At 60.9% G+C, this 14,084-nt stretch overlaps 1 protein-coding gene and 1 long non-coding RNA gene across 4 annotated transcripts in view; one reads left to right on the top strand and one right to left on the bottom strand.

The window, feature by feature from the left end:
* The window catches only part of ANP32A (acidic nuclear phosphoprotein 32 family member A), a 28,468-nt gene extending 16,890 nt beyond the window's left edge, over positions 1 to 11,578 (bottom strand). For 2 of the 3 annotated variants that reach the window (XM_060175689.1, XM_060175690.1), the window contains exon 1: positions 11,419 to 11,574. In XM_060175689.1, coding sequence (XP_060031672.1) covers positions 11,419 to 11,472 — 54 coding nt within the window. In that variant the 5' untranslated portion in view covers positions 11,473 to 11,574. Of the gene's footprint in view, positions 1 to 11,418 lie in introns of all 3 variants that reach the window. The other variant, XM_060175691.1, reaches the window with a different exon arrangement.
* Positions 11,579 to 11,740: 162 nt separating this feature from the next.
* LOC132533524 (uncharacterized) lies at positions 11,741 to 13,606 on the top strand. Its single transcript, XR_009545411.1, has 2 exons — positions 11,741 to 11,830; positions 13,075 to 13,606. It is a non-coding gene; the product is annotated as an uncharacterized LOC132533524 (long non-coding RNA).
* Positions 13,607 to 14,084: the final 478 nt, after the last annotated feature.

Genomic DNA, 14,084 nt, shown 5'->3' with positions numbered 1-14,084 from the left:
GGAGGGGGGGTAAGGAGGAGTCTAGAACATTCTCGGAGGGAGGGAGCAGTGACAGGCCTGGGGCTTTGTCTCCCTGGGCTGCCCAGCAGCCAGGCACGTCAGCATAGCACACCTGGTGAGGGCACATGGGGCCATGCTCCAGGATCCCGGGTTCAAACCCCTGGTCCCCACCTGGTGGTGGTGTGTGTGTGGGGGGGGGGTTCTATGAGTGGTGGAGCAGGGCTACAGGTGTCTGTGTCTTTTTATTTATTTTGCCTCCAAGGTTATTGCTGGGGCTCCCTAGTCCATTGCTCCTGGAGGCTATTTTCCCCTTGACTTTTTATCATTGTTGTGGTTATTACTGTTGTTATTGACATTGTTATTGTTGGATAGGACAGAGAGAAATGGAGAGAGGAGGGGAAGACAGAGAGGGGGAGAGAAAGACAGACACCTGCAGACCTGCTTCACCACCTGGGAAGCGACTCCCCTGCAGGTGGGGAGCCGGGGGCTCAAACAGGTCCTTACACTGGTCCTTGTGCTTCGCACCAAGTGCACTTAACCTGCTGCGCTACCGCCTGACCCCCCAATTTTTTATTTATTAACAAGAGGGATAGTGGGGGCAGGGGGAAGGAGAGAAAAAGAGAGAGAGAGAGAAAGAACCAGGCATCACTCTGGAACATGTGCTGCCAGGGATTGAACTCAGGACCTCATGCTTGAGAGCCCAATGCTTTATCCACTGCGCCACCTCCCGGACCTCACTATTATCGCCCGCTTTCCTCTCAATATCTATCTATATATATATCCAGTAGCAAACCTGGATATGTGTGTATGTTCCCATCCACAAAGGCCCGGGTTCAAGCCCCTGGTCCCCACCTGTAGGGGGGATGCTTCACAAGTAGTGAGGTAGGGTTGCAAGTGTCTGTCTCTCCCCCTATCTCGTCCTCCCTCTCGATTTCTGGCTGTCTCTATCCAAATAAATAATAAACAAATAAATAAATAAATAAATAAATAGGAGTCGGGCGGTAACTCAGCGGGTTAAGCGCACGTGGCACAAAGCACAAGGACCGGCGTAAGGACCCCCGTTCGAGCCCCCGGCTCCCCACCTGCAGGGGAGTCGCTTCCCAGGCGGTGAAGCAGGTCTGCAGGTGTCTGTCTTTCTCTCCCCCTCTCTCCATCCTATCCAACAATGATGACATCAACAATAATAACTACAACAACAATGGAAAAACAAGGGCAACAAAAAGGAAATAAATAAAATAAAAATAAAATAAAAACTTATCTCTGTGTGTGTGTATGTATGGGGGGGGGGTGTCTGCGGATTCCCTGCCCCCCACCCCTCAATCCCCATAACCCAGATCTGGGAGACCCACACAGGACAGCTGCCCTCAGGCAGGAGAGTCCTTTGCAAACTATTGTCATCCCCAGCCACCCCTAGCCCTCTCTCAAACAGAGAACAAACACCAAGGCGGAAAAGCACAGGGAGAGCAGAGCTTTGGAAGGGACCTAACCCCAGCCTGCAGGGCAGACCGGGGTCGGGCAGGCTCAGCCAGCAGAGCACAGGGCTGTGGGCGCAGCCCCAGGTTCAATCCCAGAGCCTGGGAGAGGCCAGGTCTCTCCCACAGGGGAATGAATAAAATGAACAGGGTGGGGCAGGCAGCACAGGGGCCTGCAAGACTCTGCCTGAGGCTCTGAGGCCCAGGTTCAATCCCCAGCACCGCCATCAGCCAAGAGCTCAGCAGGGCTCTGGGGCTTCTCTCTCTTGAAGCGCAAAACTGGAGGGTAGGCATGTGGGGCTGGGATGTGTGACCCAGGTTCGAGCCCAGCCCTCAAGCCACTGAAGACAGTCCTGGAGTTATGCTCTAATAAATAAATAAGCCAGGTGGTAGCGCACCTGGTTAAACACTCAGATTCCAGCATGCAAGGGCCGGGGTTCAAGCCCCTGGTTCCCATCTGTCGGGGAGCATCACAAGATGGAGCAGGGCTGCAGGTGTCTCTGTCTCTTTCACTATCTGCCCCTCTCCTTTCAATTTCTTTCTTTTTTTAAATATTTATTCCTTTTTGTTGTTTTATTGTTGTTATTATTGATGTCGTCCTTGTTGGATAGGTCAAAGAGAAATGGAGAGAGGAGGGGAAACAGAGAGGGGTTCGAGTCCCAGCACCACAGGAGAGTTCTTGGCTCCAGGATAGTCTTGAGGACAGTGGAGTAGTGCTGTCTGTCTGTCTCTCTCTCTAGCTGAGATAAAAAGAGCAGAAAGGGGGGCCAGGCAGTAGCACAGTGGGTTAAACACACATGACGCAAAGTGCATTTGCCAGTGCAAGGATCCTGGTTCGAGACCCGACTCCCCACCTGCAGGGGAGTCACTTCACAGGTGGTGAAGCAGGTCTGCAGGTGTCTGTCTTTCTCTCCCCCTCTCTGTCTCTCCTCCTCTCTCCATTTCTCTCTGTCCTATCCAACAACAACAACATCAATAACAACAACAATAAGGGAGTCGGGCTGTAGCGCAGCGGGCTAAGCGCAGGTGGCGCAAAGCGCAAGGACCGGCATAAGGATCCCGGTTCGAGCCCCCGGCTCCCCACCTGCAGGGGAGTCGCTTCCCAGGCGGTGAAGCAGGTCTGCAGGTGTCTGTCTTTCTCTCCTCTCTCTCTGTCTTCCCCTCCTCTCTCCATTTCTCTCTGTCCTGTCCAACAACAACGACAACAATAACTACAACAATAAAACAACAAGGGCAACAAAATGGGAAAAATGGCTCCAGGAGCAGTGGATTCAAGTGCAGGCAGTGATAACCCTGCAGGCAAAAAAAAAAAAACAACAACCAGTAAAGTGGGTCCAGGGGCGCGTGGTGGTGCGCCTGGTAGAGCACACAGACCACAGTGCACAAGGAACCGGGTTCAAGCACCAGTAGGCAGGGAGCTTCACAGGCGGTAGAGGAGTGCTACAGGTATCTCTCCCTCTTGTTTCTTTTTACTTCCCTTTATTTATTGGATAGAAATAGCCATACATGGAGAGAGAAAGGGAGATAGAGAAGAGAGAGAGACACCCGCGGCCCTGCTTCACCACTCGCAAAGCTTTCCCCCTACAGGTGGGCTGTCTATAGTTTTTCTTTTTTTAAAAAAAATTTATTTTATTTATTCCCTTTTGTTGTCCTTGTTGTTTTATTGTTGTAGTTATTATTGATGTTGATGTTGTTGGCTAGGACAGAGAGAAATGGAGAGAGGAGGGGAGACAGAGAGGGGGAGAGAAAGACAGACACCTGCAGACCTGCTTCACCGCCTGGGAAGCGACTCCCCTGCAGGTGGGGAGCCGGGGGCTCGAACCGGGATCCTTATGCCGGTCCTTGTGCTTTGCACCACCTGCGCTTAACCCGCTGCGCTACCGCCCGACTCCCGTCTATAGTTTTTCTAAGCAGAGCCCCGCTCAGCTCTGGCTTATGGTAGTGGGGGTGGACTCAGGCAGCGGGGTCTCTGCAGAACCATTGCGCTATCTTCCCTACCTACTCTCACTATCTCTGAGTCTTCCCCTTCTCTCTGTTCTTATCAAGAAAAAAAAAAGGCAGGAGGTAGGCCCAAGAGCAGGGGAAGCTTCTGCTGAATGCCTGGCTACCCACAAGCAAACAAAATCGCTACTAACCTTGGGAGAAGCCGGCGGTTACCACCCAGCCTTAGGACACTTTTATAACCTGTCACCTCACTTCATTCAGACAGACACACAGAGAAAAGAGGACTAGAGCTTCCTCAGGTCCTTCCTCAGCCACTGCCATGCGGTGCAGGGGCTCGAACCCAGGCCCCAAGCAAGGCAAGGCACACACCGGCCCACTGAGCTGGCTCGGGCCTGGGGCTCTGCCTGGCTCAGGTGGCCTGGAGGTGACATTTCTTTCAGCTTTCCAGGAACAGCCCGGCCCCGGGCAGGGCACGGCGGAGAGGGGCGGCCTTACCCCCTCATCTCCTGGGATGAGCACACCCGACCGACTCTGCTGCTGGCAGACTTGTTTCTTAAAACTCTTTTTCCCCCTTGAGGGTTGTTGCTGGGGCTTGGGCAGCCATTTTCTTCCATTTGACTAGCGACAGAGAAATTGAGGGGGGAAGACAGAGAGAGGGAGAGAGACAGAGGCACCTGCAGCCCAGCACCATGTGTGCTTAGCCCAGCGGGTCACTGAAGCAGAGACAGCCAATACCCCAAGGCTTCACTCCTGTCCCCACGATGGGAAGGGGGGCACAAGGCCGGGGCAGGGGGTGGAGAGCAGAGCCTGAGAACACGGGCCCCACCCCACACTGGCACGGAGTAGACAGCGGGGACAGGGCGGCCCAGCAGCAGAGCGCAGGATTTGCAGCAGGCGGTGAAGCCCAGCTCTCTCCTCTCTCCTCTCTCCAATCCAGAAGCCAAGTGGCAGCAGGCCCGGCCTGGAGGCACCCAGCCCCCCACATGGAGAGGGCAGAGGGGCTGGGAGCCATCAGGAGGTGCAGGGACTCGAGCGAGCTGCGGGCTCCACTCGGCATGAGCGAGAGAGTGCGCGTGTCCCTGATGGTGCGGGGGGCCTGCAGAGAAGCGCCCGGGCCTCCCCTCTGGCCAAAGAGAAACAGTCGGGGCTGCCCAGGACGTAGAGCACTGGACGGAGAAGCAGTGTCCGGAGTTCGATCCCCGGCACTGCTCTGCACAGCCACACTCTGCTCCTCCCTCTCCATCCCTGATAAATGAGGCCGAGGGCGTGCGTGCTCACGCCAGGACACATAGGGAGTTAAAGTCACCGATACAACTCAACACCCGCTTTACTTTCTTTTATGATTCCTCAAGTACCTTTCGGTCACCCCCAGGGTTCAATGCTCCGGGCTGACTTTTTCGAGAGGCAGAGGGAGATAAGGAGAGACCACAGCGCCTGCTGCCCAGGAGATGGAGCAGTGGATAAGGCCGTCAGCTCTCAGGCACGAGGTCCTGAGTTCAAGCCAGATGTGCTCTGGCTCTCTCGTTAACAAACGTGTATGTTTATATATATATTCTCATATATACTTTTTTTTTTTTGCTAGAGGTGTTATTCCTGGGACTCAGTGTCTGCACAATGGATCCATGACTCCTGGTGGCTGTCCCCCTGCGAGAAATTGAGAGGGGAGGGGGAGACAGAAACGGAAGAGAGAGACCCGCAGACCTGCTTCACCACTCGGGCTTGAACCCAGTTCCTTGCCCCCCACAGTAACTAGTGTGTGTGCTCAACTGGCCGGTCCCCCAAGTTCCTTCACCAAGGGGCGGGGGCTGGGTGTGGGCCTGAATAAAGTGCACACCCCCAACTCAAGCTGTTTTGCCGGCTGTGTGTGTGTGCGTGTGTTTCTGAGAACACAGGGCTTGCAAGTAAGGGGCCCCAGGTTCAATTCCCCAGCTTGCATATACCAAGTAAATAAATACTTGTTTTAACAAGCCAACAAGGAAACCACGTGAGGGAGCTTAACATCTGGCCAGAAAGGGTAGGGGAGATAGTATAATGGTTATGCAAACAGACTCTCATGCCTGAGGCTCCAAAGTCCCAGGTTCAATCCCCCACACCACCATCAGCCAGAGCGGAGCAGTGCTCTGGTGTTCCTCTCTGTCTCTCTCAAAAATAAAATAAAATATTTTTTAAAAACTGGGCAGACACAGCCCTCCAGCATGGGTCTCAGCCTGGGAGCCTCAGGCATGAATGGCCTTCCCTGCCCACTGGGCCACCTCCCCCCAGGGCACCCCCTCCTCCAGCAGAGAGAGCGAGAGCAGGGCTGCCCACTGTCAGTGAGCTCACAGAGCAACCAAGCAAAGCAGAGCTCTCTGACAGTTTGCCAAACTGAAGGGGGCCAGCATCCTGCCCCAACATGTGGTGCCTTTTCCAGGACACCATTAGGAATTCATTCATTCATTCATTCATTCATTCATTCGTGTGGTGCTAACATCTCTCACGCAGGGTCAACTCTCTGCTCCCAGGCCAACTTTTTTTTTTCTTTTTTAAATAGAGACAGAAACTGAGTGGGGGAAGGAAAACGAAAAAAAGAGACAGCTGCAGCCATGCCTCGCCACTGTGAAGCTTCCCCCCTGCAGGGGGTGGGTGTGCTTCAGGCCAACTGTTTCCATTCTTTTTATTTCAGAGAGAGAGATCAGGGGGCCGGGCGGTAGCACCGCAGGCTAAGCACACGCAGGTGGCGCAAAGCGCAGGGACCGGCGTGAGGATCCCGGTTCGAGCCCCCGGCTCCCCACCTGCAGGGGAGTCGCTTCACAGGTGGTGAGGCAGGTCTGCAGGTGTCTGTCTTTCTCTCCCCCTCTCTGTCTTCCCCTCCTCTCTCCATTTCTCTCTGTCCTATCCAACTACAATAACAGCTATGACAGCAATAACAACCACAACACACACAAGGGCAACAAAATAGGAAACATAGCCTCCAGGAGCAGTGGATTCCTACCGAGCCCCAGCAAAAACCCTGGAGACAAAAAAAAAAAAAAAAAAAAAGGAAAAATAAATAATTGAAAAAGAGATCACAGTACTAGCTTTCCTGGGAGCCCTCACACTGCCATGCAGCCCTGACAAGCATTTGTCCTGGGTCTTTTTCAAACCACAGTAAGAGACTGGTGCTGGTGAGCCAGCCGGGGCCCTGAAGCCCCGGGTTCCATCCAGAGCAGCACACGTGCCAGAGCTGAGCAGTGCTCTGGTCTCTCTCTGCCCCCCAGCCACCCACCTTCTTCAGAATCCAACCCAGAGAATGGTTCCATCTCTGAATAATTCCTGACACCCTCAGACACCAAATGTGCCCCTTCCCTAAGTCTCAACACCAGGCTACCCAGGCCGGTGGGGCAGGTGTGGGGAGATGGCTGAGCACCCCAGAGCCTCTCTGCAGCCCCTCCCAGTCACCCCAAGGTCTGTTTCACCCCGGGCACAGATGGATGCTGGGGGAAGGGGATGCCAAAACTCTGACACTGACCGTCTAAGCATCCAAATCCACCGCGATTCCTCAAGCCGGAGACGTGGCCGTGACGGGCCAGTGGTCAGCTAGGTGGAGGGAACACTGTCCCTTGGTGTCCTCAAGGTAGATGACTGAGGGGGGAGGACCAGGGCACTGGAACCCAGAACCACCACCAGGGGGACACATGCCTCAAAGCCCCTGGCCCTGGGTCCCAGAAGGGCAGTGAGAGCCTGGGGTGACAGGGCCCCAGGACAGGGAGCAGGGCTAAACACACAGGACCCCACAGCAGGGTGGCCGGGTGGAGGAACACTCTCTGTGAGGGAGGCTCTGAATTGGGGCCTATTTCCACCAGGCACCAACTAGTTAAAAAAGGGTCCTTGACCCACCTGCAGGGGAGTCGCTTCACAAGCAGTGAAGCAGGTCTGCAGGTGTGTCTGTCTTTCTCTCCCCGTCTTCCTCTCCTCTCTATATTTCTCTCTGTCCTATCCAACAACATCATCTATAACAACAATAATAATAACTACAATAATAAAACAATAAGGGCAACAAAAGAGGATAAATATTGAAAAAGGAGGGTTCTTGAGGGAGTCAGGCGGTAACACAGTAGGTTAGGCACACGTGGCACAAAGTACAAGGACCAGCGTAAGAATCCCGGTTCAAGCCCCCAGCTCCCCACCTGCAGGGGAGTCGCTTCACAGGTCTGCCGGTGTCTGTCTTTCTCTCCCCCTCCTCTCTCCATTTCTCTTTCGAAGACATCAATAACAACAATAACTACAACAATAAAAAACAAGGGAAAATAAATAAAGGGCCCTTGAAAGGTCTTGCAGCCAACTCTCCAGCCCCACAGACCCACAGAGATATTTCTGCTGTGCGCCTGATGAGACAACCAAGAAGTAAAAATGATATTAACGAAATGTCAAAACCCAGGGCACTGAGAGAGCTCATCCAGGAAGTGTGTACGCCTTGCCGTGTGTGTGTGAGTGTGTGAGTGTGTGAGCGTGTGTGTGTGCATGTGAGTGTGTGAGCGTGTGTGTGCGTGTGCGTGAGTGTGTGCATGCGTTGTGTGTGCGTGTGTGTACGCGCACGCAGTCTGTGGGAAGCCCCAGGGCTGGGCTTTCTTTCTCCCCCCTCCCTGTATCTCTGAATTTTTAATATTTATTTAATGTATAGAAATAGTCAGAAATTGAAAGGGTAGGGAACAGAGAGAGGGAGAGAGACCCCTGCAGCCCTGTCTCACCACTCGCAAAGCTTTCCACCGGCAGGTGGGATTGGGGGCTCAAACCTGGGTCCTTGCTCACTGTAACATGTGTGCCCAACCTGGTGTGGCATCATGCCAGCCCATCTCTGAATTTTTTAAACTTTTTTATTTGATAAAGAGAGGAATTAAGAGGGGAGGGGAAGAGAGAAAGGGAGAGGGAGAGACCCTCACCTGCTACCTTTCACCACTCGTGAAGCTTTCTCCCTGCAGGTGGGGACTGGGGGCTTGAACCCAGGTCCTTGGACATAATCCATGCACTTAATCAGGTGCCTCACCGCCCTGTATATCTCAAGTTTTGAGTGAAAAAGCTCGTCCAGGAGTAGTGAAATTGCACATGTGTGATACCCTGAAGGCAGGGAAGCAAGCAAAGCCCCCTGCCCCATCCCTCAACCCACACCAAGCGCTTTCCAGAGGCGGACACCAAACCTCTCCTCCGGACTAAAACCGGCAGACTAGAGGCGCTTCCACGCGGCGGCCCACGTCCCTTTACTGATACTGACACACGGAACGAAAATCGGATTCCCCGTGGGGGATGCTTTCCACTACCCCAGGTCTACCGGGCGTCGCCTGGACCCCTGGACCCTGGGGGAGGGGGCTCTCCACGTGCTGCTGAGCTGGGACCCAGGGTGCAAGCTGGCGGGTTCACTGCAGGAATGGCTCCCAAGTTGCGCCCCACAGCTCTGGCCTGGAAGCTCGCTCTCTGTCTGTCTGTCTGTCTGTCTGTCTCTCCCTCTCCCTCTCCCCCCCCCCTCTCTCACACGCCTCCGGCGGGCTCTGACTTGTTCCGCCTGCCCCCTGAACAGCCAGCCCTGCGGCAGGTGGGCTGTGTGACTTGCCCGCCGGAGGACAGAGAAGACCCCCAGCTCTTGTGAGTCAGTCCACACACAAGCAGCGGCCCCCTGCCTCCAGGAAGATGGCCAGAGGGGGACACCTCCCTGCAGAGGGGAGCCTCTGGGCGCCACCCTCACCCCTTCCAGGAGGCCCCACTGGCGGCCTGAGGTCATGCACCATCTTCCTGGGGGGGGGGGGGACGACACACCTGCCCCCCACCCCCCAGCAGACACACACAGTCAGCGTCAGCTGCGGCAGGGGCTCCAGGGGGCCAAGTCGAGGCCTTGGGGCAGCTGAGCGGAGAGGCCGAGCCCGGGGCCTCCTGGAGTCCCCCGGGTGCGTGGCTTTAAAGGGAGCGTTTCCCCTCCCCGCCCGCCCCCAGCAAGAAATGGAAGGGGGAGGGGGCGCCGGCGGCTGGGCGCCACCTACCTTCAGGGCCCGCCCCGGGCAGCAGGCAGGGCCTCCAGGGTCGCCCAAGCCCCGCGCCCCCATCACCATCACCGGGCGGCGGTCGTGCGGCCACACCTGGCGCGGCGGGCGGGGAGGGGAGAGGCGGGGAGGGAGGCCGCGCGGCCAGGGCGCCCCGGTGGCGGGGCGTGGGGCGGGGTGGGCGGCCCGGGAGGGGGCACCAGACGCGGCTCCCCCCTCGGCGACATCAGCCCGGGTGACAAAATGGCAGCCGGCGCCCGGCAGCGGTGCCAAGGGCGAGCTGGGCCCCGGGGCCGCCCCGCAGCCCGCGATGCACCCGGGGAAGCTCGGGGCGCCCGCGGAGGGAGAGGCGACCCGCGGCCTCGGCGACAGACGAGCCCCCCGGCCCGCGCCCCGCATGGCCGCGTGGGGGAGGGGCGGCCCCGGAAACATGGCTGCGCAGTGCGACCCGGCGCCGCGGCCCGCAGCCCCGGAGCGGCGGGGGAGGCCCCCAGGTGCGTGGGGGGCTGGGGGCGCGGGGCCCGGGGAGGGGCGGGGGCGCCCCCCAGGGATTGTCTGTCTTGAGACCCTTTGCGGAAAAAAAATGAAAAAACAAGAGTCTCCCCTCCCGCCCCTTTTGTCCCTCCTGGGGCCGCCCCCGCCCCCCCCCCGGCACCCAAAGGGTCCCCTCCCCCCGCGCCCCTCCCCTCCCCCCTCCCCAGGCCGGACGGAGGCGGCGGCCCGCCGAGCCCGCGCGCCCCTCCCCCGCACACACTCGCGAAGTTTAAAGAGCCGGTTCGACCCGCTTCCCCGCTGCACCGGGTCGGGTCGGCGGGCGGCGTGGACCGACCCCAGCCCCTCGCCACGCCCAGAGGCCCGGGGTCCCCGTCGGGGTCGGGCGCGGGGCTTGGGGGAGACCCGAGAGGAGGAAGCGCCGGGCCCGGGACGGCTCGGACCCGCGGCCTGCGAGTCCACGGCCACGTGGGAAGCCGTAGGCGACTGCGCCCCGGAAACCGGGTGCCCCGCACCCCGTGGTGGGCGTCGGGTCGAGTCCCCGCCCCGGGGCAGTCAGTTCCCCCCCGCCGCCGAACTGCAGGCTCGCACCCCCCCCCCGCACCCCAGGCCCGCAATGGGCGCCCCGCGTCCAGGCAAAGTTTCGGCGCCCGGCGGGGCTGCGGGAGCTGGGGCGCCAGGCGGGGAGGGGGGGAGCCGAGGTGGGGGTGCTGGCCCGGCCACGGTGCAGGGGTGCATGGGGGGAGGCTAGGAGGGCCGGGGTGAGGGGGTGCTGGCCCGGCCGGGGTGCAGGGGTGCGGGGGGGCCCTGGGGGCTGGAAGAGCCCGGGGTGAGGGGGTGCTGGCCCGGCCACGGTGCAGGGGTGCGGGGGGGGGCCCTGGGGGCTGGAAGAGCCCGGGTTGGGGGGGTGCTGGCCCGGCCACGGTGAGGGGGGGAGGCCCTGGGGGCTGGAAGAGCCGGGGTGGGGGGCCGCTGGCCCGGCCACGGTGCAGGGGTGCGGGGGTGCCCCGGGCGCTCTGAGACCCCGCCCCGCCCCGCCCCGCGCCGCCCCGCCCGGGAGGCCGAGCTCAGCATCTGGCCCGAAGGTGGGGTGGAAGGAGGGAGCGAGGGAGGAGGAGGGAGAGAAAGGGCGCGTTCACGAACACTACAAAGTTACAAATATGGCTACCCCGTCTCCCGGCGGCTCGCGGCCCTGCGCCCCGGGGACCCCGGCCCCCCTGCCCGCGCGGCCCCAACTCGCCCGGGACTCGCCGCCCCAAACTTACTGTGTGCGCGGCCGGGGGCGCGGGCGGCCCGGACCCCCCTTTGTAAGCCCCCCCGGGGCCGGCCCGCTCCTCCCGGGATCGCCCCCCGCGCCCCCGGGGACGGCCCGCCGCAGGGTGCAGGCCCGTCCCCCGCCCCCCGGCCCGCCGCGGCCCGCAGGGTGGGCGCACCCCGCACGCGCAGGTAGGCGCGCACAAGGGCAGCGGGGTCCCCGCCCGCCGCCCCCCGGCCCGGCCCGAACGGAGCGGGGCGCGGCTCACGTCGGAGGGCGTCCGGTTCCGCAGCTCGAGGTGGATGCGCTTGTCCATGTTCATGCTGGGTCTGCAGAGGCGGCGGCTGCTGTGCTCCCGGCCCGCCGCCCGCTCCGGACTTTGCAGCGCCGCTCGCCCGCCCGTCCGTCCGCCCGCCCGCCCTGCGCACCCGAGCCTGCTGGCGGGGCGGGGCCTGCGGAGCGGCGGGGGCGCCGGCCAATGGGCGCGCGGGCCGGGCGGGCGCCGGCCAATGGGCGCGGGGGGCGGGGCCTGCGGCGCGCGGCGAGCTGCCCGGGGCGGCGCGGCCATTCGGTGGCCGGCGGGGCCCGCGGCGGAGCTCGGGTGGCGGCGGCCTGGCCGCGCGGTGCGGTGCGGTGCGGTGCGGCGGGGGGACCAGGGACGCCGCCGGGGCGGGGCGCAGGTGCGTGACGGGGTGTGGGGCCCCGCGGGGAGACGCCCCCAGGCGGCCTGGAACCCGGAGGCGGAAGGGCGGGGGGGGGGGGTCTGGGCCTCGGCCGTCCGGTCCTCGGAGCCCCAGAAAGCCGGAGCCGCCCACCGCTGGGGACGCCCCGTCGGCTCATCCCGCTGGGGACACCCCGTCCGCTCACCCCGCTGGGGACACCCCGTCCTCTGACCCCGCTGGGGGCGCCCCGTCCTCTGACCCCGCTGGGGGCGCCCCGTCCGTAGACCCCGCTGGGGACGCCCCGTCCTCTGACCCCGCTGGGGACGCCCCGTCCTCTGACCCCGCTGGGGATGCCCCGTCCTCTGACCCCGCTGGGGGCGCCCCGTCCTCTGACCCCGCTGGGGACGCCCCGTCCTCTGACCCCGCTGGGGGCGCCCCGTCCTCTGACCCCGCTGGGGGCGCCCCGTCCGTAGACCCCGCTGGGGGCGCCCCGTCCGTAGACCCCGCTGGGGGCGCCCCGTCCTCTGACCCCGCTGGGGACGCCCCGTCCTCTGACCCCGCTGGGGATGCCCCGTCCTCTGACCCCGCTGGGGGCGCCCCGTCCGCAGACCCCGCTGGGGACACCCCGTCCTCTGACCCCGCTGGGGACACCCCGTCCGCAGACCCCGCTGGGGACACCCCGTCCGCAGACCCCGCTGGGGACACCCCGTCCTCTGACCCCGCTGGGGACACCCCGTCCTCTGACCCCGCTGGGGACACCCCGTCCTCTGACCCCGCTGGGGACGCCCCGTCCTCTGACCCCGCTGGGGACACCCCGTCCTCTGACCCCGCTGGGGACACCCCGTCCTCTCACCCCGCTGGGGACACCCCGTCCGCAGACCCCGCTGGGGACACCCCGTCCGCAGACCCCGCTGGGGACACCCCGTCCGCAGACCCCGCTGGGTTCAGAGGTCACGGGTGGAGCCGAGCAGTGGGGACAGTGGGGACACGAGGCGCCCGCGCCCAGCGCCCCGGCTCTCCCGCCCTGCCACCAAGGCCCCCGGGGAGTGCGGACCGCGGCCAGAGCACCTGCTCCGGGTTTGCGTTTGCGGCGCCTTCTGTTGCCTTTCATTTTTTAGTCGTTTTTGCGGTGACATTGGTGGTCAGAGGCCTTAACCCCCCCCCCACAGGTGTTTCCTCCCGCAGTCAGCCCGCCGCCCGCCCCAGGCTCGCCCCTGCTCACCGCCAGCTGTTTTGTTTTTGATACTTTGTATGTATTTTAGGGTCGGGGTTCGAGGGAGAGAGAGAGCGCGAGAGCAGAGCATTGTCACATGACCCCAGCACTCATTCTCCATCAAGTGCCGGCGTGAACAGAGCCCCTGCAAGCCCCACCGAGGAAGGACCCTCCCTCCCCTCGCTTGTCCCCCGCCGGCCGGGGTGGATCCGCCGCCGGCTTTGCCCTATCCCGGAGACTTGTCTGTCTCCCTCGCTCTCGCTCATCTTCGGGAAGCCAATTTGTGTGTCGCTGGACCTGTATTCTTCTTTAAAAATTGTGTTGGCTTCATTATAAAACAGATTGGCCCCCCATTACCCGCCTGCCTGTCAGTTGTGATCTTTGTGTGAGGTGTTTAAGGTGACTGTCAAAACTGAGCATCACGGCTCTGCAAACAGACGCCCATGCCTGGGGCTCCAAGGTCACAGGTTCAATCCCCAGCACCACCAGCAGCCAGAGCGGAGCAGTGCTCTGGTCTTTCTGTGTCTTTCCCTGTATCTCTTTCTCTCTCAGTAAAATAAAAATAAATAAATAAATAAAAACTGAGCTCTTTGTCACAGATGCACACAGTGAGACCACGTGACACAAACTCTCCACGAGACCCTGGAGGTTGTGCTATTTTTAATGTAAATACACACCCTCAATTAAAAAAAATAATAACCACAGTTAAGGCCACCTTGCGAGCAGTGTGATAGGAGACTCCCTTGGGAAGCCAGTGTCTCCCTGTGTCTGTCTCAGGCTGAACGGAACAGCTCGGTGGCCTGGACCCCTGTGAAGGGAGGATGCCGGAGGAATGCATGCAGGCCTGCTCCTGTGGCCAGTCAAGATGCCCAGTCTCACAGCTGATTCTAGAAGCCCTGCCCACATCCTGATAACAGCTTTGTGTTGGCACTGAGGAACTGAAGAACTTCTGATGTTAGTGGGGATCAGCTCAAAGGTGATGCAGAGAGACTGTCATGCCCGAGGCTCCAAAGTCCCAGGTTCAAAACCCCCCACCCCACACACACACATCATAAACCA

This window comes from Erinaceus europaeus, chromosome 16 (assembly GCF_950295315.1).
Source record: "Erinaceus europaeus chromosome 16, mEriEur2.1, whole genome shotgun sequence".
NCBI lineage: Eukaryota > Metazoa > Chordata > Mammalia > Eulipotyphla > Erinaceidae > Erinaceus > Erinaceus europaeus.
The sequence above is the reverse complement of the archived record's forward strand: the minus strand, read 5'-3'. Positions and strand labels throughout refer to the sequence as shown.